Raw genomic sequence first — 27,400 nt, forward strand, 5'->3', positions numbered from 1 at the left:
CTAAAATAAATGTAAGAGCTGTCCAAACTGAAAATCACTTGCACTGACATATCTCAAAATAAAACAGTGCCCTTTGTTTTGCCTCTAAATGCAAACAAGTAATGTTTTTAGTAAGGCATGTTTGTTAAAACCAGTTTTATTCTCTAATTAATCTAACACCTAGTCTTGGTTTAAGCTAATCCCTGTCCGGGAAACCTCCCTTTAATGTTTTAAACTTAATTGCCAACTGTAAGAAGTATGCACTAATCTACTGAATGTTTACCACTATAGTCTTTATGTTTCATAAACACAGTTAGAAATGCAGTTCGAGCTAAGGTAAATTGAACACTTTACACAACTCTCAGCACACTGTCCGCACACCTGCCATAGTGCGTTATGGCGTAGGCAGCGATTGCCCATATGCGGCGCTACCCATGCCCATATGACATCACAGTACCGCGATAACGATCATCCTTTAGAATCTCTCGCGAGACTTTAATGTCATACGCCAATTCTTCTGCGCATCGCCGCATGAAGTAAAACACGCCTATTGCGGTTTTAGCTGTTTACCATGGGAGTTTAGTAGGAGGACAGTTTAAAGTTAATCAAAAGTGTAGTGTTAAACCCAGTACAGATAGTGCTTTTCTTACAGCTGTCCCTTATATCTGGATTTACGACTGTACTTCACTTCGGTAGGTAAACACGCAGCACTCAAAACTTACCTGCACCTCATCTCTTTAACGTTACCGATATTTTCTACAAAATTGGGAACCGGTTTGTACTTTGCAACAAAAATAGACACGTCCAGTCGTTATAATTGTGAATAGCAAGTATTAAGCATTCTTCCAAAACTTACAGTATATTTTATTTTAAGAGACGGTGGATTAAGTATTTAGTAAATTATTAAATGATATGTATAGATATAATTCCAGGTTTGTTTACTTAATTAAACCTGAATTAAATAATGTATTTTGTGTTTGTTAAAGTTGTGAGAAAGCTAGTCTCCCCAGGCAAGTGTGTAATCTGTTAACTATACTGGCCTGTACCAGGAACAGAATAAATCCATAAAAGAATTATAGCCTATGCATATTTTCCCCTTAAAACGATGAATATCCTAAATATTCAGTATACAGATAACTTGGATTGTTTTGCCTTCTGTCAATCTCTTTAGGAATTTAACAAAACAGCCTTTGTTTCTATTTATGAAGAATTTGAAACATGTAAGTAATAAGGGCTTAGTGGACAGACAAAGTCAGCAGCTTGTTTAATTGTTGCTTCAATAATTTTCATAAACATTCAAGCACATGATAAAATATTTTGAAGCTATGTAGTACCACACTTACATTTTTCACTAAATAAGTCAGAAAGGTGGACGTCAAGGCAAAGATTTTGTCTCAAATTGCAGGAGTTTAAAGTGCAATAAGAATTACATTTAGGTATTTGTTTTTTTTTTTCAAAGAAATGTAGATTATACATATATTTTATCAGTACCTCTATCATCTGGAAATGAAACCCCATGACCTTGATGTTGTTAGTGTCATGCTCCACTATTGGCTATGGGAACATGCAATAATGATTAATTGATTGTACATTATCCATTTATCACATGGCTACTTGCCTTAATGTCCAACTCAAATGCGTATAAACATTCATGTATCAGAGTGTCCCTCCGTATGTGTTGTGTTTATGTATCAGTTTCCTCTCACTGCTAAGTAATTCAGCTGACACAATGTTTTACAGAAAGCAGGTTTTGTGTTTCTGTCTGCAGTGACAGTGCAGCGTTCATCTGGCTTGCATCTCTTCATCTTAATCATCAGATGTAAATAAATGCAAGTGGTGCTTACATATAGCTGCTATTGAGTCACATTTTTGAGAGGTGAGTGACCATAAATAAAATTTCCTTATTAACTGACTGTTATGTTATGTAGTTTCAAACCTGTATGACATCTTTTTTTCTTCAAACATCAAATCAGATATTAGGCAGAATGTTGGAGAGTTTTCCATTCACGTTCAATATATGGGCATTAAAAACAGCATTAATATCCTTTTGAATCTAACCTCATATGTTTCCTTGTATAAAGAATGTCATATGGGTTTGGAACAACATTTTTGTGAGTAAATGGGACAGAATTTATTTTCTTTAAATTTACAGCCAGTTTCTTTACACTCTAAAAAAGGATGTGGTAGTTTTTACACATTATGTGTCCTTTTGTGTTGATTTTGTGTTAAAATAAATAAAAGTGACAACAAAAGTTGTGTTAAAAGTAACACAAAATGCTATATATTTCAATGATAACACAGATGTGTCTAGTTGGGACAACGCATTTAGTGTGTTATCCCAAAAATAACACAGATTGTGTTGATTTTAAAGGTCCCCTTGCATGAAAATCTGACTTTTTTAATGTTTAAGTTCTGTAATCGGGTCCTCTGCGCTTCTATCAACATAGAAAACATGAAAAAAATCGCCCCATTAACTTAATTATGGTAAACCATTCTCTGCAAGCACAGAAAAATTAGGTCATTGAAATTTGGCTCCCCTTATAATGTCATAAGGGAATCTTATTTTAATAATAACAGCCCTTTAGCTGCACTATCCAACCACGACACTGCCATTTAGTGCAAAGAGAAAGAGAGAGAAAAATAATTGACAGCACAATTGAGTTTTTAATTTCAACAAACCACCATCATTGTGATCAGTGTTTGCATTTCATCAGCTCATTTGCATTTTAAAGGACACACCCAAAACGTCAAATTTTTGCTCGCACCTACAAAGTGGCAATTTTAACATGCTATAATAAATTATCTGTGGGGTATTTTGAGCTTAAACTTCGCATATGTGCTCTGGGGACACCAAATATTTATTTTACATCTTTAAAAAGTCTTGAGACATGGGACCTTTAACACATTCGTTTTTAAAGTGTAACTACCCATCTCTCAATTTTTTAAGGTTTTATTTTGTGGGATATAAATGTGGATGACAAATATGTATGTTGGTTCTGTCTACATTAAGCATTTGTAGCAGCAAATCTATAAAAAATATAAATCAGATGTAGCCTACTTGTACATAAGCCTGCTCACCTTCATGTCTCCAGAAGGGGGCGATGTATCTAAATTCATGTGTGATGCATTTCCATGATCCAAAAAAACCTCCACACCTTAAAAGTCTTTAAACAAACACAAAACACCTTAACACAACAAGTCTGTCCTAAACCTGATATGCCAGTCCTATTCTAGATATACAACCGTAGCTGTACATGAAATGGTTTACAGTTTATCAGTTGAAGAACGACAGCACCTCATGTTACAGAGACATTTTAATAATGATGTTTCATGTGTTCTGTTATTATTGTGTTGTCTGTTCTTGTTTTCCCAGTCATCCAGCTGAGAGAAAATTACGCTTACAACTGCCATGACTCAAGAAACACACTTCTGCTTTAATCAACAAGGTCAGAAGGAGCATTCAGCAGCTCTGCAGATCAAGTTTTGCTAAACTAAAAAATGCTTGTGACTTTGTTTTTTTAATTGTGCAAAGGAGCACATTTTGTTTATATTCAGCAATATTTAAAGTGTCAAACGACATGGCTGGTTTGAGTTGTTTCTCAAAGAAATTTTAAAATGCTGTGGTGGTTGAAAAAGGATGGCAGTAGAAACACGAGGGGTGGAGAGAAACTGAATATGTGTGTAAAGGCCTCCTGAAGGAGGAGAGCAGAGGGAGTTTGACTGGGATAAGGAGGAGAGCGTTTCTAAGCTTTGTAGGACGGAAAATAGTTTTTTTTTTGTGTGTGTGTGTATGAAAAGCTGCAGGTAAGAAAATGAACAAATATGTCCTCTGTAAACATTTCGTTTTGCTGAATGTTTTGCTACTGTGAATGCTTAGCAAGCTATAAATTATTTATAGTGAAATCAGATACATTTCAAAAGCTGGGTATGTTAATTTCATCATATTAAGTGCCATTATTTAGATTGTGAATATAAAGTATATGTAAGCTACTATTTTATAGACTATGTTATGGCTGTTTTATTTCCATTTATCTTTCTGTAAGGTTTTAGTACAAATTCTGGTTTTAGGGATGGTAGTTTTTGTCTAATGTCATCTTGGTTAGAAGTTTATTTTCATTTAATTATTGAAAATAGTAAATTTTTCATCTGATATAACCACATAAATATATATTTTTTCTTTATAATTATATATAATTAAAACAGAGTGGAGTGATATATCTTCTGGCATTGATACACCATATGGATACCAGCTTGACCTAGACTTTGTTAAATACGTGGACGATATTGAACGGAGTGACACCATTCGCCGACTGGATTTTAAAAAGCGGCCGAGGGAGGCAAGCCCTGCCTCTGAGCCGCAAAGCATCATAAGACCCACACACTCGACATCATCTGATTCTCTGTCCTCTGTAAGCAGTGATGAGGCCAAAAAGACCTCTCTCTCCTTATTGTCCTCTTCTGCTTCCGTCAACAGAAGAAGACCCCCACTTCCTCATCACCATTCCAAACCTAAATCCTCAAGTCAAGGTCCTGAGGTCTGTAAAGGTCTATCCGCCCATCACAGGGATTCGGATGGGACACCCTCAACCACTTCAAATCCTCAAGTGGAAAAGACTTTGGTAGAAACATGCAAGCGTTTGGAACATGAGAAAGGACCTCCAGAACCACACTCACGGCGAAGACTGGCCAGTTTTGGTGGTCTTGGCTCTAGTGGTACCCAGTCCCCGTACACTAGCTTGGGTGGCCTAAATCAGCACCGTACCCAAGGCGTTTATAAAGGTGCTAAAATGACGGTCCTAGACTCAACAAGCCAAGGAACTTTGTTAGTGGGGAGCTCCCATAAGATCAGCCCTTCAAGCTCTGGCCGTGCATCTCCAGTAGGCAGTGTCAGCCCGCTGCACCTGCAGATGGTCAGGGATCAGATGGCAGCTGCATTACAGAGACTAAAAGACCTGGAAGAGCAAGTAAAGGCCATACCTGTCCTGCAGGTGAAGATATTGGTTTTGCAGGAAGAAAAGAAACAACTGACCGCCTTGGTCAAGAGCCATCACGGTCAAAATTCTGACATCAACATGGCTGATGAAGTGAAAGAGAGCAATAAGGAATCGCCAGAAGATATGGAAGGATGGGAGCACTGTGCCAACTCTGGTTTGATGGAGTTCAAACAGCTCGGCGTTGAAATGCAACTGCTTGAAAAGAAGATCCAAGATGCACGTATTGAGACTCAGCAATCCTCAAGCTTCGGGATGAGGGAGTCAAAATCTGTCGCTATTGGGGATGACAATTTTCGTGAGGCCGTTAGTGCCAAACTTCAGACAAAATCGGTAGCTCTCAGCGTCACTGAGGCTATGCTCGGTGTGGCGTCTGACAAAGAGATGCAGCAACAAACCATTCAACTTTTGAGTGACAGGATACAAACACTGGAGGCTGAGCTTAAAGAAACAATGTTTAAGGCAGAAATGGGCAGGTTGAGGAGTGAATTACAAGAAGCAGAAGCAAGGAATCGTGCTGACAAGAGTTCCACCGCACAACCACAAGTGAATTGCACTGCTACCCAGACTGGGTTGCAAACTCGCACTATTGGAGTTGGAAACCACACCCACTTTGTACACTCTTGTGTTGGGGGTGGTCCAAAACAAATTTCCAATGATGTTGAGGTGTCCTGCACACCTAATATGAGGGCTGTGTCTTCTGGCCCAGACTCACCTATGGAAGAGTGGGAAGTTCACAAAAGAGTAGAAAGGAAAGATCAATGTGTAGGAAGCATGTGCATGCCAACTTGCAGCCAAGGCGTTGGAACTACAGTGCAAGTGTGCGATGCTGGCACGATTACTTTGGAGACATCAGAGAATAGGAGCGTCTCCTGTCAAACAGTGGGCTCCGGTAACTGCATGGTCGATGCAAATGTCAATGTGGTCAAATTGCTAGTTTCCCAAGGAACTGTCACCGACCCAGTGCGGAGCAGTGACCTTGCTATTATGGCGGTCCCACAGACCACCTCACAGCGAACCAGCACAGCTGGCTGTACGGTCTCCCGTACCACCAGCACTTCCCAAGCCTGCATATCTGAAGCCAGCACCAACACAAAACACACACTGACCAGAGAGAGACATACCAACACACCACACACAATCTTTCGATCTTTGGCGGTTGGGGATGGAAAGGTTTGTGATCAGGTGCGGTCTTTCAACAAGTCCATAGAAAGAAGCATGATTACTACTGGTCCACCTAAGGTAATGACACGTGACATTGGTATTGGATTTACAAATATTAATGAGAACACTCTGATTGGGCTTCGTACACGGAACATTGCATGCGGCCCTTCCCGGTTGCCAGATCCTTTCAAAACACGTACCATTGGTGTAGAGGTGGGGGACGGGAGGATACGTGATGCGGAAGGGTTGCAGATATATCCGCAACCTGAACCTGGACTTGATCATTACATAGATCGCATGCAACGATTACTTAAAGAACAGCAGGACCTGCTGACCGACAGCCAGCCTGGGTCAAAGAATGAGGTCACACTTCAGTCTCCTGGTCAGTTAGATACACAAGTTGAAGGTAATTTTGTGTATTTGTGTCCAATTGTAAATGGTTTGCTATATGTCAAATGTAGTAATGGCTACATTCGTAGAAACTTAATGTCTTTGCATTTTCCCAGTCGTTGGACAAGGCCAGACTCCAAAAGTGGATGATCGCTCAAAGATTAATCAGAAAAATCAGATGGAGCTACAGATGTCGGCTGCTCTTCATGGTATGAATTTTTATGTCAAAAGCAATTCAAATCAGTTTGCCAGGGAAATTATAGAAAAGCTGTATCCTCAGTCAATGCTCCACCCAAAAGAGATCTGCAAAAACCTCAGTTGATGTTTTTTCAAAGGAATCTATTCTAGCCTTTCTCTATTCACTGGAATGTGAACAGGAGGTTAAAATAGCTCTCTCTGGTCTGCCTTTTGGCTGATTGAGCTCTACACTTAAGACTTTTTGGGATTTTGGAATGCTCTCTTGTCCTGTGGCAAACATAGACATAAATACCATCCACATTGCAAGTCACATGGAATGCTCTTTTAAAAATCTTTATTACAGAATAAAAAGAGCCTTTAAACAGGTGTTTGTTTGTGCTGTCAAAAAGATATATGTGCCTGGAAAATGGTTTTGTTTAATTAATAGTTTTGTTTAGTCTGCTATGTCGAAATTTTATGAGATGAGCATAGGAGATTTTACTTTTATTACTTAGTGCTATTCATTTTCTTCAGGCCAACCTAGTGATGATCGTTGTCTCAGGTCCATCATGAAAAGAAAAAACTCACATCCAAAATCCACAGATGGTGTGAATGTCCCTGCGCCTGCACCCCGTGGGTAAATAAAGTTTCATTATTTATCAGAGCTTGTAAATTAAAATTCAAACCCACCATTTTTATCAAGCTCTTTTAACAGCATGTTTATAATGTATGTACATGTATGTTTGTATTTGAATAAATTGGAAACTATGCGTGATAAGCAACCTGTTAATCCACTGCAAGAGTTTGGAAATCTCTCTTTCAATAGAGATGTAGGGGTTTCTAGGGATGAAGAGAACAAAAATGGAGAAAAGAGGCATATGGAAGGCAGTGCCAAAGTGAAGATTTCAAAGAAAGAGAGGTCAATGCTTTTTCTCATATTAGTGCTAAACCACCCAGTAGACTTTTTTTTCTGGCCAGTTAGTTGGCAATGAGCACTCATTGTATGTTGTTTTATAGGTACAAATTTAGTGAGAAGATGCAATCTGCCTGCCAAACACTGGAGGTGAATCTTCGTGGCAGTAAAGTCATATCCAACAGAGAACTGGTGAGCTACAAAATAATAACAGATTTATCTTTGAACGTGGGTGCTTTCTGTATTTTTCCATTTACTGTATCTTAAAGGTGCAATGTGTAACTTTAAGAAGCACCTTTTAAAGGAGTCATATGACCCAATTTCGTGTTTTCTTTTGTTTTTAGAGTGTTAAAAGATGTCTGTGCATATAAAAGATCTGTAAAGTGGCAAAAATTACAGTTTCAAATCCAAAGAGATCTTCTTTTTAAAAGTGAAGCCTCATCCACGCCTACCTAAAACTGCTCGTTCAACATCGCCCATGCAGTTATACGTCATACTGAAAAGAACATTTGCATAACACCGCCCTAATGTATACACAAAGATAGAGGGTGTAACTTTAAATCGCGCTGTAGTATTGTGTACTTCTGCCATGTCGAGTAGCCGCTGAGTGTTTTGTTGCTAAAGGCAAACTACTTTGTTTGGTCTTCCAATAGAGTAAACATCAAGAAACCAGTGGTTAGGTTTTATTTACAACACTGTTTCAGAACAGTACAATACAATATTCGATTTTGTGTTGTACATTTTACGAAGGACTACTTTCTAAACACGAGGGAGTTACAAGGCTCGATGAACACAAAGGCTACGTCTAAAAGTGGAGCAATTCCAACTTTACAACTATACTCTTGTTCTGCTGACTGACATCCTGTAAGTTGCCGATGTTTTTAAATTTAATGAATTTACTACTGACGATTCAAACGCGGTTTTTAAGCAGTGTAGAGTAGCGCTTGTTGGTCATTTCTACGATCACAAATGCAGACATGGTTTTATATTTTAGTATCCTTTAGCCCGATTTATAGTCGTGCGTACTATCTACGCCATAGGTTATCTGTAGCCTGTGCGTAGCCTGACGTGCACCTCACAAAATTTTTAACAGCGCGTCAGTTTTACGCGGAACGCAAGCGCTGTGATTGGTCCACCAGAACCCCTCCAATCAGGTAAAAAACCTGCGTAATCGGTATTTCCGTTTGCGACGGTGAAAACAAAGATGAGCCAAGTTGAGGAGTGATTTAACTCAAACTGCAACATAAGTCACTGTTTATTTACTTCCATCATTGCTGGTCTTCTCAAATCAAACACAACAAGTTGCTGTGTCTTCTTCGTTTGTGGGTTAACTTGCCAAGCTTCTCCTTCTTTGACGGTCGCACTGCTACTGTGGTTACACGCGTGGATACTGCCTACCAGCGGTCTGTGCGTTTGTTTGCACGTCAACGCGTACGACGACGCACAACTATAAATGAAAACCGTTGCGGAACCTAAGCCATCGCCACGCCGTAGGACCTACGCACAACTATAACGAGCCCCTTACCTTACCAATCTGTTACGTTCTGCTTAGAGTTGATCAATCACCTTAGCCATCTGTGTTTTCTGGGTCAGATTCAGACTCGTATTGATAGGGTAGTAAAGACGATATTATCTCCTGGCTTTCACTATTGCTTTGGGTGCTCCATCTTTCAAACATGGTAAGGAGCGTCACATTAACGTTTACATAATTGAGTTAAAGAAATTGTAACTTTAATGCGGGGCGGGTTGGAGTGGCTCATTAAAAACAAAATAAAAAACATGTATGTTGCGTCTAATTCCCTGTAGCATATATATATTAAATATTTGGGAATATATATATATTTGTATATTTTATTACGTTCTTTGATAAGGTTAATTTACGTAGGGCTATGTGGCAACGTAACTTCCGCAATGTAACTTGTGCAACGTAACTTGCGCAACGTAACTTGATATCCCCAAACCTTTGGCCTCACATCACGGAAGTGCCAAGTAGCTCCCGCTGCCAGCCACAACAACAAAATAAACGAAGAAATAAAAGATGAAAGACGACCTGCAGGAGAAATTAAGGTAGGGTATTTGTGAATAGATAATTCAAATTCTGCTCAAAATATTCGGTTCAAATATTTCATAAAAGTGGGACCCGCAGGTTGGAAAAAACGCCAACCCGGGCATCACTAGTATTCGGCCAATCACAATGCACTGGATAGCTGGCCAATCGGTTCACACTGCGCTTTTTCGGCAAATCACAACGCACTGGATAGCTGGCCAATCGGTTCACACTGCGCTTTTTCATTACGATGAGCTTTGTACAAATCCACTCGTTACTGAAGGGTGGAACTTAGAGGGGCTAGAATAATGTACGGTATGTGAAAAATAATGCGTTTTAAACCACGCACTTACACCAAACAAACAAAGTAATGTGCTTTTTAGCTACAAAATATGAGCCCTTTAATGTTATATAATATACATACCTATATTATCAGTGTATAATGACCTTACAAGGTGAACTGTATTATTTTTATTATCTTAGAATGAGCCGTTTTTTATCTACATACACCACAGGTTTCTTAAATGGAAGTCACTGTGAATTTTCTACAATAGCCCTTAAAAGACAAACTCGAGTTTTGTACCTACGTTGTCTTAGATGATGGCATGTTTGTCCTGTGACAGCTACCATAGCTTCTCATTGCGTTTCACAATCTCACCACAAGCTGTTAAATGATTGACCTTAAGTCAGTACTTTTTGTTTAATTTCAATCTTTATAATCTTTGTATGTCCTATAATAAGGTGGATTTCAATACATAAAACTAATAATGGATTGGAATGACTGTGAAGTTCAATTAAGATTGTTATACAATTATAATCACAAAAAAAAAAACATTTGTGGAAATGGATTCTCAAGGTTCAGTTATAGGAACACAAAAATGGGGCAAACCACATGCATTTACACGCTGAATTGTGGAACTGCCTTTTGCAGTCTAAAGAGGCCGGTTGCTGATATTCTTTGTTTACTCGCGCCAAACCTCAACCCATAATTACCTACTGGCATAAATAGATCAGATTGTTCGGTACGCTTCAGATTTGTGGGAAGTTTAAAATTACAGAGTTGTATTTTGTGTCTGTGTTGAAAGTGTTCTGTGTTTGGCATAGTGTGGTGAAGTGATCGACTAAAATGTGTCTGTGGTTTTGATCTTTAGTGTCTTAATAGCTCTTGTAGAGATGGCATTTGTGAATACCTTTATCATGCATTATGTTAAAGGGATAGTTCACCCAATTATGAAAATGTTCATCATTTACATAACGACCCTAATGCCATTCCACATGTATATGACTTTCTGTCTTCAGTTGACCACAAACAAATAGTTTTTTGTTAAAGTGTTATCTTCTATATAATGGGCGGTGCTGTGTTCCTACCCAACCAAAAAATTACAGAGTGTGGTTGTAGATTGTGGTTAATTCGTTCAGTTAAGAGTGTTCGACCATTTGAAATAATTTTAGAGAGATTATTTTAAGGCCGAAAAACTGCATATTGTTGCTGAAGAAAAGAACTGTGATGGAATGAGGGTGAGTCAATTATGAAAGAATTTTTATGTTTGGGTGACCCGTTCCTTCTCCTTCCTGTTTGTCTTAAAAGCGCTTCAGTCTCAACACAGTTCAGCAGGAGTGGTTCTATGTGTCCAGTCAGAAGAGAGCTTGCCCACAGATCGTAGAGGACTTTCTCTTTGCCTGCCGTCTTGTCTCACCGGATGTGCTTTGCTATGTGGCCAATATGGCAGACCAAAATGGAAACACAGCCCTTCACTACAGCGTGTCTCACTCCAATTTCAGTGTAGTAAAGATTCTGCTTGCTGCAGGTACTTCCTGTTGATTACAGTATTTTTGTACGGTCATAGTTTAATCCCAGCTTTGTAAAACAGATCCTTCCAGTGTTTGATGCTGATTGGTCGATAACAGTGCTATTAAGACCTACACTCTTAAAAATAAATGTTCTAAATAGGGTTGACAATTAATTTGGCTTTATATTTCCATCCATGCAGGGGTGTGTAATGTAGACCATCAAAATAGGGCTGGATATACTCCTATAATGCTTGCTTCTCTGGCCGCTGTGGAAACGAAAGAAGAAATGATGGTAGTGCAAGATCTTTTTAGCAAAGGAGATGTTAATGCAAAGGCCAGCCAGGTATGTGTGTTTTTTTTTATGCAATCCACTATAGACGTTTCTATGTATTTTTTTGAGTGTATTCTGCTATTTTCTCATCAGGCTGGCCAGACGGCTCTTATGCTGGCAGTCAGTCATGGGCGTATAAATATGGTGAGGGCTCTGCTGGCTGCTGGAGCAGAGGTCAACATCCAGGACGATGAGGGTTCGACCGCACTTATGTGTGCCGGTGAACACGGTCATGCAGACATTGTCAAACTTCTACTGGCTCAGCCAGGTTGTGATGCCACGCTGACTGACAATGTAAGTATCCAATTGGCTATCACCACAATATGTTAACTGTATATGCTAAATTTGTGTTTTTTGTTGGTGTTCTTGATTACGTTTGTATTTATGGAATTGCATGTTTGTTTTATTTGATTTGTGTTTATTTGTGCTTATAGGATGATAGCACAGCTCTGTCTATTGCTCTGGAGGCTGGACACAAAGACATTGCTATGCTTCTTTATGCCCATGTCAACTACTCAAAGGGTAGTTCAAATGTCATGGTATGATTTTTTCTATGCCAAATAATCTTGTATTCTCTCATAGATTTCCATTTCCTTTTTTTTGGCCTAATAACATTTAAAATACATATCACATGCTCAGATTTCCAACACTACAGTTTATGTGTGTGTGTGTGTGTGCATGCGTGCGTGGTGCGTGTGTGTGTGTGTGTGTGTGTGTGTGTGTGTGTGTGTGTGTGCATCCACAGGGATCTCCTCGAAGCAAGACTCCACCTCGCATAAACTCTTCTGACTGATTTCACATTACCATTTTAGAATTACCCATTCAGTCAAATGAGATGAGTATGATAGATTATATTTGCAAATATTTGTTATTTTAGAGAGTGCACTCAGTATTTACTTCTGTATATCCAAATGTATTATTTTCTTGTTCTTTACTGACAGTTAAAAATATTTTTCCCGGGTATAAACATTCAGCTATGCAATTTAACAATAAAATTAAAGGCCTTTGTTTTAATTTTGGCTGTGAAGGTTACACTTTATTAGAAAACTGCATGTTTCACATATTCTATTTGGGAACAGGTAAAACTGTTTTATATATATATATATATATATATATATATATATATATATATATATATATATATATATATATATATATATATATATATATATATATATATATTATATATATATTTTATATATAATATATATATATATATTTTTTTATTATTATTATTATTATTATTATTATTATTATGAATATTATTATTGTTGTTGTTGTTTTAATTTTCTTGTATTATATATTGCGTGTAGAATTTTTTTATCTAAATATTTCCAAATCTTATCATTGTAATTGTAAATAAATTATTGAAATGCTCAAATCATGCACAAAATAAACGTGCTTATTGCCACCTAGTGTTTGCTTTGTGTTGCTTTACCTACTTTTCTGTAATTTTTTGTAGTTCTGCAGAACACATACAGCAATCCTGCCATCTATAGGCGAAGAGCTGAACTGCAGATTCCCTGTGAGAAGTCTTTGTTGGTTCACAAAGAAAGTAGGAGGGAGTGGGTAAGCTGTGCCATTGATACAGAGGTAAATCTTAATTATATTTCATGATGTCTTCTATTGGCATCTAATGCATCTAATACACAAGGTCATAGAAATATTAAAAAACATATATATTTTGCTGTACTGTACGTTATTCTTTTCAGAAAATGAATTTTGGATTATGTTTTTGGGCATTTATAGCACTAAAATATCTCCTGTTCATGTTTGTCTTTTAAGAGTATCAATATCACTATTGTAATGGGTCTTTTTTTAGTTTAGATTAAGGGAGAGGCACAGCTTACCCCACCGTTAGATGCTGCTTTTTAACTTTCATTGTGACACTTCATTGATTTTCAGGGTGTTTTGCGTGGGTTGGACTTGAGAAACAAACTCAAGTCCATCAAACTCATACTTTTACACGTACTTCAATTTAATTATAGAAAATCAATATTTGCTTATCCTATTAGCATAAATCCAATACTGTGACCTTAAAGGTGCCGTAGAATGAAAAACTATATTTACATAGGCATACATGTATATTAATAAGGATTTTGTAAATGGTAACGAGATATCGTGAGCCTCAAACACTATTGTTTCCTCCTTCTTATGTAAACCTTGTGCATGCAAAACAGCTGGAAAATAGGTCAATCTGAATATAATACTAACTGTGAAGTTATAGTCGTGATGTACGCCCCCAATATTAAATATCACATTAAATTAACTACAATATTGTTATATTGCTAAAAATAAATTAGTGACTGCTGATTTAGCACTATTTCCCAGTTAATGCTATATGCAGCGTTTAGGCTGAACTTCTACTATTCACGTTACCGTTAAGTTTTGCAGGTTTATACTGAAAAAACTTACCACACTCTTAGATTATTATTCACTATTGCACATTTTGGCACAAATATAACATTTTGCCATCATAAGCTTGATTTTATGTGACATTTTAACCCTCATTATTCATTTATCTTTATTTAAAAAGTGTATTTTAGTTAGTTTATTGTTGTAAATGTTCCAATTGGGACAGAGATTGACCCATTTTCTAAGAGGTTAAATAAACGTTCATGTTATTTTGATTGCATTTATAAGTAAAAATGTAACTGACTTAATATAACGCACATAATAGAAACATATCGATAGATTAATAGAATAGAATAGAATCGCAATCGCATTGAAGAAGTTTTTGAATTTATCAGCAAAAATCAATTGTTTTCATCGATCATTGCCGGTGGAGAAAATCGATTTTGCCCTAATCGGAATGAACTGTCCGATTTACACCCCTACTTAGAACGAATGTGTTAAAACAACACAAACAGTTTTAGTTTAGGGACAACACACTAACGGCCAGATTTACAAACAGCTTGTGCTAGCACAAACCATTATTTTGTCGTTAAATAAAGACTGTCAGGATTTACTAGAGATGCACAGTGGATAATAAGCGATGAAAAGGTGTGGTCTAGTTATTTTTGCGCCTGAACTTATTGCATATGCATTTCTAGGAGTTTCCTTTTCAGATGCAAAATTTATGGGAGGAGATTATTTAAATGATTCACACAACGCAATTTACTATTGATAGCGTATGTGATTATTTAAAGCCAAAAAAGCATGTCTTAAATCATTTTGCGCTTGAAGTGGCTGATATTGTAGCTGATAGTAGAGGCATCATGTTTTATTTGAACACAAAATCAGACTCAAACATAAGATCTGGTTACACACAGTCAGAGCTACTGAATGAACTGCTCTGAGAAACTGCCAATCAGAGCAGAGCTCAACATTATTATTCATGACTCTTTCAAATAAGGTAAAAATAAACCATTTCATTCTAAGGGCAAATCCTAAGGTTGTGGACATGTGAAAATGTTTTAATTTTTTCTCTAAATAAAGTCATATACCTTCTATTTAGATATTAGAATACAATTTACCATATTTAAATCTATTTTTAACTCATCATTTCATTGCATTCTTTAGCACCTTTAAATTAATTTATGCATTCTGCTGCCTAATAACAATCAGTTTGAACACAAAAATGTTGCGATTACTGTGCTTGTAAATGTTAATAAATAAACATTTATTTCACGATGAGAAACATGTCTGTATAGAGACATAAAGAGTATACAAAAAATTGTGAAAGGGCATCTGCCAGTCTCAGCCTAGATCAGTTGTATTAAAGGGGAAAATAACATAACTGTGGGAACCCATTTAAACACTTTAATCACATCAAGTAACATCTTAAGTGTGCATCCATTTAGATAAAATAATGTCTGTTTAGTTTATTTGTTGTCTCCTTATGATGCACACATGGTTGCTGGCATGAAACTATTATATTACATCTACAAACTTCTTTGCACATTTGAGTTGAGCATGTTTTTTTAGCCTTATGTAGTTCAATGTATCATTGTGTTTGAGAGCGTTTTGCTAAATGTGTCTAGACGACAAAGTGAGTGTCTGTGTTTTGTGATGGAATGCTATAGCATTACAGCTCTGTGCGGTCTGCAGCCAGTAAAACGTGGTGTTGCCATAGTAACCGCCTGAGATATTTTACCAAAATGCCCTTGTCGACCTGATAGCAAAACATGCATATAAAATGTAACATTATGACAGAGTGTAATCGTAACGAAAGTACAAACGCTAATAATCCACAACCAAACAATAATTGACGATTTGCAGAGCCTGGTCAGAAATTGAATGCAGAATGTTCGATCAATGAAAAATGTCTCGTCTTTTTTTAATGAAGCTGTTGCCATGGCAAATCTAAGTTCAAATGAAACTAGATCTTTTTTAAACACACTTAAGGCATGTTTTATTAATGAAAACATATTTTGTTGAACGTCGGAAGCATGAATATCACCCATCACAGGGTTTGATGACTTTTTAACTTTATAGGAAGCTGTGAACATCCATGAATGCAAAATAAAAGTACGGTTTACTTGCATACCTTTGCATATCTTTCAGTTTCTTTTATTTTTCCAAAATTATTTGAAAACGTATAGTGTACAGCTGTACATAGCCTACAGTTATAATCACCATATTAAATATGGTCTCCATGCAAACCTTTCATTCATCTGTGACGCTGCAACAATTTTATAATCTCAGAATTTGCTTGGTCTAACTTAATTATCGCCTGTCTATTACTTTTTACGTCCCTTAGTGGAAAACGCTCAAGCAAATTAAAATGCACTACTGATAAGGTGTAGTTTAAATAAATACCTCATTACGGCACACTTTCACAGCAGTAACCATTTAACCACCGCATTTTAAAGTAAATACGTGTCTCTGGTCTGCCATCAACTGCCAGTGTTTGACCAAGAAGAGTATTTACACTATTAGTGCACCTCTGAGCGCTTTCAAAGGATAATTAAGCATATGTCTGTAGTTACATTTGAATCCTGTGTGGAGCTACTTTAAAAGTTATTAATCTCATTCTCAATGGGAAGCAGAAAATGTCTGTTTTGTTGTGGCTCTTTGGTAATATTTATATCCCAAAATGATTTCCCTTGAATCTCCGAGCTCTTTCATGTTGTAAAAGCTCCCAGACGAAGATGCAAACATGCCATTACCCAATTTTTGTTTGTGTGTGGATGAATATGTGTGTGTGTGTGTGCAACACACTATTAACTACCCTGGAATCCTCTCAAGATCGCAAAAAACATCTGCATAGGCACAAAAATGAAGCCCAGTTCTTTAACAGAGGGGCGTTTAAAAAGACTGAATGAGCCCATGAAAAGAAAGAAAGAGAGAGAGGAGGAAAAAAGAAACCAGATTGCGACAGTCGATATTAAAACATGCAGTGAGTGAGAGAGAGAGGGAGAGAGAGAGAGGGAGAGGGAAAAGCGAGCTGCAGGCCTTTCCACGGGGACAAACTAGCAGAAAGGCATCTCACAGTTATTTCTTTCTCTTTACTCTCTCTCTCTCTCTTGCTCTCTCTCTTTCTCGCTCAACATCCTAACGCCAATTGATTTGTGTATGAAAAGCTGGGCGCTTTTCGCCCCCCTTTCGGGCTGTGCGTTTTGAGTGATCAGCTGATGAAGAGACTGGCTGCGCGCTGCAATGCTGGTTTGCTAATTCTCTTTCCTCCAGACTGGAGCCAGCCTAGAGACCACAGTCAGGTAAATCGCCCTCTTCCCACTCTCTCTCTCTCTCTCTCTCTCTCTCTCTCCTTCTCACTTGCTCTCTCTCCTGCGCATAGAGCACGCAATCACACCAGACTTCAGCACATGGTCACACAGACAGACAGGGAGAGAGAGCGAAAGAGAGAGAGAGAGAGAGGGAATGTTTGTGTGCATGTTCGTGTATGCGTGTGAACCATGTCTGGTTAGGGGAACATTGGCCAGACAAATGGGTTTTGTGGATTGTGAGGTTATAGGAGTAGTGCACTGAACGCAAGCTTTTTAGCGTTTTACGTGTGATGGTGAATTGCACCACGGATAGGTTTAATTGTTTTTTGCTTGTTGCTTAAAGAGGACATTCTGGATGTTTTTGTCTGCTTCTCCTCAGCTTAGCAAACCAATTGCTTCATCTGTGCATGAAACTGTGTGTGTTTGTACATTCCAGTATTATGCTGCTGATTATTAGGCCTCTTTCCTTCCACATGTTCCCCAGGGGTACGTGTGAATAAATGCTTTCCGTGTGTTCCTCTGTGCGCCTGCTTTTTCATATTTCTTTTATGCTTGTGTGTGTGAGAGAGTTTGGTGCATGAAATCCTGGCATTTGGGTGGGGAGTGGATATTCTGTGTCAATTCATTGTGCTTTATTGTGTGTTTGTGCTTATGAGTGTGTGAAAGCATTAAGTGTGTGTGTTTGTGTCTGCGTGTGTGTGTGTGTGTGTGTTTAATTTAGACATCAATGGCTGGCGCTGCCTGCATAGCGGCATACTCAGAATTCATATTTTCATCCGACTCATATGCTGTCTCTGCCAGCAGTGGCTGCGGCAAGCATATCTCTGCACTTTAAAGGGATAGTTCACCCAAAAAATGTAATTCTGCCGTTATGTACTCACTCTCATGTTGTTACAAACCTGTATATATTTCTTTGTTCTGATGAACATGAAGGAAGATATTTTGTGGGATGTTTGTAATCAAAACCTACTAAGTGAATGGGCTTCATGACTGGTTTGGTTACAAACATTTCTCAAAATATCTTCCTTTGTGTTCATCAGAATAAAGACATTTATACAGGTTTGTAAACAATGCTGACAAAATTTTCATTTTTGGGTGACTATCCCTTTAATTGGCTTTGTGTGAAACACAGACTTGAACAGACAGCAACACACACATACATACACACTCATATGCTTTTGCAATTTTGCATTTGCTTCTACATAGGAGGGAGACACTTGCATGCTGATAAGAGGCAGCGTCACGGCTCGTTGTTATTGGAACACGTTCAGTGACTTGTCTGGGGGCTGTGTATGCTTAACCATACGTCACAGTTTCGTTATGTCAGGCGGCATCGTTGTAAATGTCAGCATTTCATTCTCAATGCCGATTCAGTGTAGATTCAGTGTACTAACGTCTCCTGCTTGTCCAGCTGGCCCATGTGGGAACAGAGCTTGTGGCAAATCGTGAAGTGCTGCTTTTTAAATATTAAATTGAAGTGAAAGCAGCTGTCCATAATTGATGGGTTTGAAGGTTAACATGCAGGCAGCTCGCCTGGATGAGGCATGTGGCCAGGATAAGACTTTGATCCCTGATGATTAGCATTAATTTGGACCTGGAAACTTGTCAGAATGAAAGGCCAGAAAGTTCACTGAACTGCTTTGAGTTTTAGGGCAGACTGTCTTATTTTGATCTTTGTTAAAAATCATCAACAGACATTGCTGTCTTACACCCTAACCAGATGGTGATGTGAGCTTAACTTTTTCATGTAATGAGCTGCCCATACCAGTACAGTGACAAAGGGACCGGAAGTCATTGATTTTAATGTACAATAACAATGTGCCTGTTATATGTGATTTATCTTTTCACACAAATATGGATACAATAAAACATTATGGGCCCTATTTTAACGATCTGAAACGCAAGTGCGAAGCGCAATGCGCAAGTGACTTTGTGGGCGGATCTTGGGCGCTGTTGCTATTTTCCCGGCGGGAGAAATAACTCTTACGCCAGGCGCAAATCAATAAGGGGTTGGTCTGAAGTAGGTTCATTATTAGGTTTGGGCGTAACGTCAAATAAACCAATCAGAACGTCATCCAACTTTCCCTTTAAACGCAAGTGCGCAAGTTCCATGGCGGGTTGCTTTTTGTTATGACGGATTTACCAGGGCACGCCAGGAGCAGTTCACAGCCGAGGATACCGACGTTCTTGTAAGAGCAGTCAAAGACAGAGAAGTTGTTTTGTATGGGGATGGGAGAAACCCGCCCAAATCAGCGTAGGTTAAACAGGCGTGGGAGGAAATAGCCACAATTGTCTCATCAGCTCTCTACACAGGACCTGACGCCAGCAGAGGACATCGCTGCGTCCACCCTGAAAGCCAAGAAACGCAAGCAGTCCAACCCCAAAGTACTCTTACAAATCAAGTTCACATACATTAAGGTTTCTTATGAAAACATTTTAATTATTATTTACATAAAATAAACGTAATACAGCCACACAACAAACTTATGAAAATATTTTAATCGTTATTTGCATGATACTATTTTAACGCAGCCACACAAAATAAATAAAAACTATCATCACAATGCTCACCACAATGATTTCCCTTAACTCATGTGTTAATATTTTTTATTGTAACAATTTATGATTTGCATAAATAACTGTTGCATCTGTGTAGATTAGATAAGCAAAGTGTGTGCACGTTGTGCACGCTATACAAGCACGCGCCCTTAAAATAGCATAATGAACAACGCGCAACGCGCCACTGACTTAAGACTAGTTTTTTCTGGTCAGTGGCGCAATTGTTTTTTGAAACTGCAAAATAGCATCAGGGATGGTTTGCGCCGGAACACGCCTCCTTTTTTGCGCTCCAAGTTCATTCCCTAGTTTGCTGACTTGCGTCTGTGGAGGGAAAAACCCGCTGTGCGCCGGTGCAAAATACGAATGATACATGCGTCACTGACAAAGTCAATTGCGCTGGGTGCAAGATAGGGCCCTATGTGTGGAAAGCTGTCTGAAATTTGAGTTTGAGTCACGCGGTCATTTAGTTCATGTATATAAGGAGCTCAGATGCAAAAGCCGCTAAATGAGACCTCTGTCAAAAATGAGGTAATGTTCATCAAATACTTAAGCTTGAAATCTGCTTAATCCCAGCCTCAGGTCATTCAGAAATACCGGTGTGTTGGCAAAATCCAGTAGGAGTTTATAAATAAAGAAAAATTACAATAAACGTCAAACGCACTTAGAGGGTTTTGCATCTGAACTCTTCATATACTGATTCGTTTTTTTTTACTGATTCTTTCGGCTGCAGAATTTTTTTTAGCATTTAATTGTTTTCTTTACCTTATATACCAGCATTCCTACATTGTGCTATGGCCAGATATACTTTACCAATAACATGCAACCAGCAGTTGAAACGGAAGCAACCTGCGGACCTGGTAGATCTTTGTTTTTTTCAAACCACCCAAGCGATGGTCAGTAAGATTTTATGGAGGGTTTGGTATCCCCACCCACTGTGAAATCTCATTAGTTAATAATAAGTAGACCATAAAATAAAATAGGAAAAAATAGAAAAAAATTGCTAAAAAAGAGTTTTGATTATTTCACTTGATGATTTAATCTCTTAAAGGGGACATATGAAAATTTGACTTTTTCCATGTTTGAGTGCTATAATTGGGTCCGCAGTGCTTCTGTCAACCTAAAAAATGTGAAAAAGATCAACCCAGTAACTTATTTTTGGTAAACTATTCTCTGCATGTGAAAAAATAGGTCATTGAAATTTGGCTTCTCTTGTAATGTACCACCCCTTAATCTGCACTATTCAACCACTAAACTGCCAAATAGTACAGAGATCATTTCATTTGCATGTAAAAGGACACACCCAAAAACAGCACAGTTTTGCTCACACCTACAAGTGGCAATTTTATCGTGCTATAATAAATTATCTATATGGTATTTTGAGCTAAAACTTCACATACATACTCTGGGGACACCAAAGATTCTTGTAAAATGTCCCCTTTAAAAGGAACTGTGGATTTTGTGGAATGATTTAAAAATAGAGTAGGGAAGAATTGGGCACAAGCTAATGCTTTTTGGCTTTGGATCTATCATTCAAAAAATATTTAACCTCCTAAGACCCAAGCTTTGGTTTGTCTTTTTTTACAGATTTCTTTCAGCTATTTTGGGGTTCGGAAGAACCAATAAATATAATAACCAAATATTTTTCTTTGACCATGAAGCAATGTAATTGTCCATGTTTGTGTACAACAGGTTACAGTTATACAGAATTAAGTATTATGGTGGTGCAAACAACACAAATTTGATGATGTGAATCATTTTTTACCCAATCAATACACACATCTCTACTACAAATGAACACTTAAAGTTTGTTTGTGGGACCTACTGTTATCGTACAATTACGCCAAAAGTGACAGGAGTGCAAACATGACAACTTACCCCATAGGTGGGGTTCATTGTAACAAACAGAAGGTTTGTTGTAAAACCTGCTAGAATTTTTTTTTAAACACAAATTATTTAATTAAATTCTGTCCATATACTAAAGGTGGATATTTTTTATAATAATAATAATAATAGATAGATATCCACACATCAATCAATCCATGATCCTTTATCTATCTATTTTTTGTATTATGCAATGCATCGATGCATATAAATAGATTCTTTGAAGAATTAAAAAATACACAAAATAATAATTGTCAGTTATTTTCCCTGATATTGTATTAACAGTTATTATTTTAATTAATAGTATTTACATGGTTTTAATTTCATTATCCCTGTATACTCGAGGCTTAATTGTAACAGTGATTTACAACTACTGTAACCCCGCCGTGTAAAAATTTTATCAATCCCAGCTGTCAGTTATAAGGAGTTGCTGACATGTTTCAAAATGGTGTTATGTTTTAGGTTACAAGACAGTGATTAAATAAGATGATTTACACACCCAACTCAGAAATTGAAAAAATCGAAAGATGAAGAAATTTACTTCCATGCCTCCAAAACCGTTAACGTAATTTTACGAAAACACATCAAATCTTTTCGCAAATTCACAGGAGTTTATCTTCTAACAGTAAGAGAAAAAGACCAAAAGCACAGATTGCTCGGCCCTGTATAAATATGTAAAGTAGTTGTGTTACAATTAACCCTGCGTTAGTTTGTGCCCCGCTCACCCCTAGTGGCCAAAAGTGATATCCAAAAATTGACAATCGCTCTTTATTTTGATACTTTATTAAAGATACATTAAACATTTTGTATACATGTTTCACTGGTATGTTTGGAGTGTAAACTGAAGCTCAGCTTAAAAAATTGAAGGATGTTTTAACAAATATGATACCCTGGACCACAAAACCAGTCAAAAGGATCAATTTTCTAAAACCTAAAAGTTGAATAAATGCTTTTTATTAATGTATTGTTTGTTAGGATAGGGAAATGTTTGGCCAATATACAACTATACCTGGAATCTGCAAAAAAAAAAAAAATCGCCTTTTAAAGTTGTCCAGATGAAGTCCTTAGTAACTGCATCCACTCATAAAAATGTAGTTTTGATATATTTATGGTAGAAAATGTACAAAATGTCTTCAAGTAACATGATCTTTACTTAATATACCATTGATTTTTGACATAATAGGAAAATCAATAATTTTGACCAATGCAATTTATTGTTGAGTATTTCTGCAAATATACCTATGCAACTTAAGAAGGTTTTATGGTCCAGGGTCCCATATGTGCAAAGTTTGTAAAGACATAACCCATGACAATGACTACAAAATATTACTACTAAAGAGAATCAGCTGTAGGTCAACTGTATGGTCAACTGTAGTCTACTGCAGTTTTGTATCTTTGAATAACAAAGATTCAATTAAAACAGTTGTTTCCCTTTTCCAAATTTTCTTGTCCAATAAATAATTATATAAAAAATGTTATTAATTCTTAAAAAAGAATTTTTTTACCATGCGCCTCAGATTTTAAAGGCTTAATATAACCTGAAGGGGCTTTAAAAGCAAATATTGTACAAATCCCCTATAACCCCCTCCCACCTCACTTTTGGCCACTCCTTTATATCCTTATTATCTATAAATACAGATCTCTTCTTATGTAGTAATTGAGGAGTTCATCTAAAATACAGCATTTTCAAACTATTCAAGTTCCAATTCATTTTTCTAGTGCTTTATTCTGAAAACTACAAATCCTCTTTCCATCATCACATCCAGTACGACTCCTCACAATTCCCATGGACTTTATCTTCTCCTCAGTCTCAGGCTATCCAAAACAGACTGACTGAGGTTATGGAGGAGGAAAGCAACTTGAAGAAACGAAAAAGCGATAATCAAGGCAACCAAGTTTCTGAGACTGGTCCGGAGGTGGTGGAGAAAGTGAAAAAACGACGGGGTCGCCCTCCTGCTGAGAAGCTGCCCCCCAACCCTCCCAAACTCACGAAACAAATGAACACTATTGTGGATATGGTCATCAATTACAAGGACACGTCAGTACTCAAGCACGTTTTAGCACACACAATGCATGCACTTACAGTCACAGTGTACTGTAACTGTACTTACAGTACTGTACAAAAAATTATTGGTACCCACATGCATGGCCGTAAATACAGGGTGAGTTGTTTAGAGTTAACAAATGCTGTCCCAGGTGAAAAAAATGTCTTTAATTCTTCTTAAGATTAAATTCTACACCATTTAGTTCAGTACACTTTAAAATAGAATTTTAGATTATAAACAGATATAACTTTCATTCATTCTTAATGCTTATGTTCTGTTAAGATGAGCTTTACTGTTTTACGCTTGGGCATGGCATATTTCATTTAAACCAATTGTTCTACATCTTTGTTCCCAAGAAATCTTCTTGTGTTGCCAGATATTAGTACAAAAAACAAACAAAAATAATAGTCCATAAAGAACAAAGTAAGTTTAAACCTTGTCTTTCAGAAATATATCAGAGAAATTGCTAACACCTAATTATCACTTCATAAATATCCCAAAGTGTCTCATGTATTGCCAAAACACGTCTAAAGAGGATTTTTAATAATGGGATCTGGCAACACAGCAATGCCTACATGTATTTGATATGGGTTAGGGTTGGGTTAGGTTTATGGCTGGTACCCAGTAACAGTTACACAGTTATTACATAGTTATTACATGAAGAACTGTGTTATACATTTCATGAATATATCCCTGCTCTACAGGTTGGGCCGACAGATCAGTAAAGGTTTCGTCCAGCTGCCTTCAAGGAAAGAAGTGCCAGAGTATTATGAGCTCATCCGAAAGCCAGTGGACTTCAGGAGGATCAGGGTGAACCTACAGTACCTCCACCAAATTAACCACTTTTTCATTTTTGTCTACCAACCTGCTTTAATTTCTTTTCATTTATCTGTTCTTCACTTCATTCATATCTTGACACCAAAACCCCAGTCTTACAGATTCTTATAGTATGTTCTTACTGGTTGTGTTTGAGAGTGATGTGGCATTATTTGCTTAAAAAAATACTTGGTTTAAAAAATGAAAAGTTCCAAACTGCTTGCATGTGAAATTGTCATTTGTCTTTGTGTTTTGATTGTATTCTGCTCCCTTTTGACCGCAACCTGGATTGTATTCATGCAGGAGAGGGTTCGTAATCACAAATACAGGTGCATTGCAGACCTGGAAAAGGATTTTATGCTGATGTGCCACAATGCTCAGATGTTTAATCTGGAAGGATCTCAGGTGTGTCTTGCATACATATTCTTGGTTTGTTCGAGCTTTAAAAATACTTTCTGAAAACATTTCAGATTCTTTGTTGCAGTTACAATGCCTTGCAACAGTATTATACCATATGTTCTGCTTATTTTTTTTAACACTGAAATTTGGTTTCATTTGATATCCAAGAAGCACCCACGATAGTTTTATTGAATTATGTTTTTGAATAATAACCTGATGATTTTTCCTTCAGTTATACCATGGGCCTATTAAATGCTTTATTCTGGTTAAGAAATGTTCCACGGGTGTAGATTATTTTTCTGTAAAATGCACACTTATTCTGTCAAATGTCTTAAAATCACCACTAGAGCAAAGTAACAGTGTGCATTGTTTTTGAATAATTCAACAACCCATAGTCAATTATTCCTAAGGATGTACAGGCCAATGATAAAGCAGCAGTTATCTTCATCTGTGCGAACTTAAAGCCTGTACTATAAATGTTTTATGCAAATAGCTGAGCAATTTTATCAAATGTCTAACATAAAAACCCCATTATTTTAATGACACATTAACATAATTGTGAGTTTCAGTGCGTTCATCATACTGTACAAAGCTGTCATTTACTGACATGAAGAGACTAAAACTCTGAATATTATTGCAAGGCGAAAAGGTATTTGTAACAGAATGCAGCAGGCGAATAGTGTAGAGAATGTTAAGTGTTTCACCTGTGTCTTAGATCTTTGAGGACTCCGTTGTTTTGAAGTCTGTTTTTGAAAGTGCAAGACAGCGGATAGTTGAACTTACCGAGGAAGACAATGATGCTGTTGGAGGCAGTGAAGCAGATGGTGGCGATCACTTAAATGTAGAGGGTAAGCCAAATGCATACTATTAAACCACTTTTTGTATTTTAGTTTAGTTAGTATTAAATATTTATTAAAACCTGTATAATTTAAATACGTTTTTGGTGATGCAAACCAAGACAACCTCAGTATAGATCAACGGTTATAAGAGTCTAAGCATGGAAATGCTGAGGTCATGGGTTCAAAGCTTAGGTAAAGTCTGAATACACTGCAAGTCTTTCTTAAATTGATTTAAGTAGACCATCCATGTGTGAGCATTTCAATGTAAAGTATAGTGTTAAAACATGTTGTGTTTTTAAGCTCCTATTTCAGAGACAGCAAATCCTAAGATGGTGGAAAAACTGGAGAGAAATGCAACTGGTCCGAGTATCTCCAGTCCAAAGATGACAAACAGTAATGATAACAGTGGAAAGGAGTGTGAGATCAACACACGAGGACTATTGAATTAGACCTCCAAATGAAAGCCTTTACTTTGTATGCCATTTGTATAAGACTTTTGCGTACCCATTTACAGTAAGTTTTGCCCAAGGATTATAACAACCTTGGTATTCTCACAGCAACATTGTTACTGCAGTGATGCATCTGCGACTTGCATTGTTTTCATGTGTTTATAAAATGTAAATAAGCCTATACACATACATAAACCCAGAACGAACAAATATGGTTAAGATACAAAAGGCCTGTTAGACTGCCTACCAATGTTCTTTTTTAAAGTATTGAAAAATAGTGGTTCATCATACTGTATTACGGTATTGTAAAATATTATAAACATAATCGGTCTTTCAAGATGGGATAAGCTGTGCTAAATTTGCAATTACGTCTCTATTTCAGAGAGTTTTTAACAGTGATTTTTGTGACTATAAGCACTTTGTCACCCTCTTTTTGTACGTACTCATTTCTTTCATTGTTAATCTTTAAAAAAAACTAAAGATTTTTGGTTATTCTTTAGTCATCACAATGTTTTAGCTATAGATAGAGGAGCTTGAAGCATGATGGAGATGTGTTTTTGGTTACTGCCCTCAACGAGAGGCACCCACTGATGATGTTGTCAAGTTTGTATGTTTGTGATGGATGGGAGAGGTGGTGTGTTTGTTGAAAAAAATTTAAAGGATTTTGACTTTAAAGTTTGTATAATGTTAAAGGACAACACGGTCTGATTCGTCGTCTTGAAAATAAACATTTCTATGAAATCTCAAGACTTCATGTGAATGAAGTAGTTTTTGTCTTATGTACATTACTGCAAATGTGTGCAAATTTAAAAAAATTGTGTGCATCAAAATCTCTAAAATAAATTATTTTAAGGTTGCTTATTTTATGTTATCCTCTTAAAAATGCTTTTTACATCCGATGTTTTCAGCTATTTTTATTATTTCAGTTAGTCTTTATGAAGTTCATATATTTGTCATAAT

The 27,400-nt window shown here is 37.1% G+C and overlaps 2 protein-coding genes across 9 annotated transcripts; both read left to right on the plus strand.

Annotated features, from left to right (window-relative positions):
* The first annotated feature begins 551 nt into the window (after positions 1-551).
* On the plus strand, positions 552-12,878 carry kank1b (KN motif and ankyrin repeat domains 1b). 5 transcript variants are annotated; one of them, XM_065267133.2, is made up of 13 exons: positions 552-671; positions 1,720-1,855; positions 3,353-3,425; positions 4,183-6,540; positions 6,641-6,733; positions 7,236-7,338; positions 7,528-7,620; positions 7,719-7,806; positions 11,250-11,469; positions 11,653-11,795; positions 11,877-12,077; positions 12,218-12,322; positions 12,529-12,878. In XM_065267133.2, the coding sequence occupies exons 3-13, from the start codon at positions 3,389-3,391 to the stop codon at positions 12,574-12,576; spliced, it is 3,489 nt and encodes a 1,162-aa protein (XP_065123205.1). In that variant the 5' UTR covers positions 552-671; positions 1,720-1,855; positions 3,353-3,388; the 3' UTR covers positions 12,577-12,878. The 5 variants fall into 5 exon arrangements, with proteins under 5 accessions (XP_065123205.1, XP_065123206.1, XP_073670771.1 ...); XM_065267134.2 differs by having other exon boundaries at positions 1,748-1,855; XM_065267135.2 differs by having other exon boundaries at positions 575-671; positions 1,727-1,855.
* Positions 12,879-13,211: 333 nt separating this feature from the next.
* On the plus strand, positions 13,212-27,187 carry LOC135782926 (probable global transcription activator SNF2L2). Of its 4 annotated transcripts, none has more exons than XM_065293419.2 (6): positions 13,212-13,352; positions 23,701-23,930; positions 24,642-24,747; positions 25,057-25,158; positions 25,868-26,000; positions 26,292-27,187. In XM_065293419.2, the coding sequence occupies exons 2-6, from the start codon at positions 23,734-23,736 to the stop codon at positions 26,438-26,440; spliced, it is 687 nt and encodes a 228-aa protein (XP_065149491.1). In that variant the 5' UTR covers positions 13,212-13,352; positions 23,701-23,733; the 3' UTR covers positions 26,441-27,187. The 4 variants fall into 4 exon arrangements, with proteins under 4 accessions (XP_065149491.1, XP_065149490.1, XP_065149489.1 ...); XM_065293418.2 differs by having other exon boundaries at positions 13,225-13,376; XM_065293417.2 differs by lacking the exon at positions 13,212-13,352 and adding an exon at positions 17,107-17,443 and having other exon boundaries at positions 25,895-26,000.
* The last annotated feature ends 213 nt before the right edge of the window (positions 27,188-27,400 follow it).

The sequence above is a fragment of the Paramisgurnus dabryanus genome, chromosome 5, assembly GCF_030506205.2.
Source record: "Paramisgurnus dabryanus chromosome 5, PD_genome_1.1, whole genome shotgun sequence".
Taxonomy (NCBI): Eukaryota; Metazoa; Chordata; class Actinopteri; order Cypriniformes; family Cobitidae; genus Paramisgurnus; species Paramisgurnus dabryanus.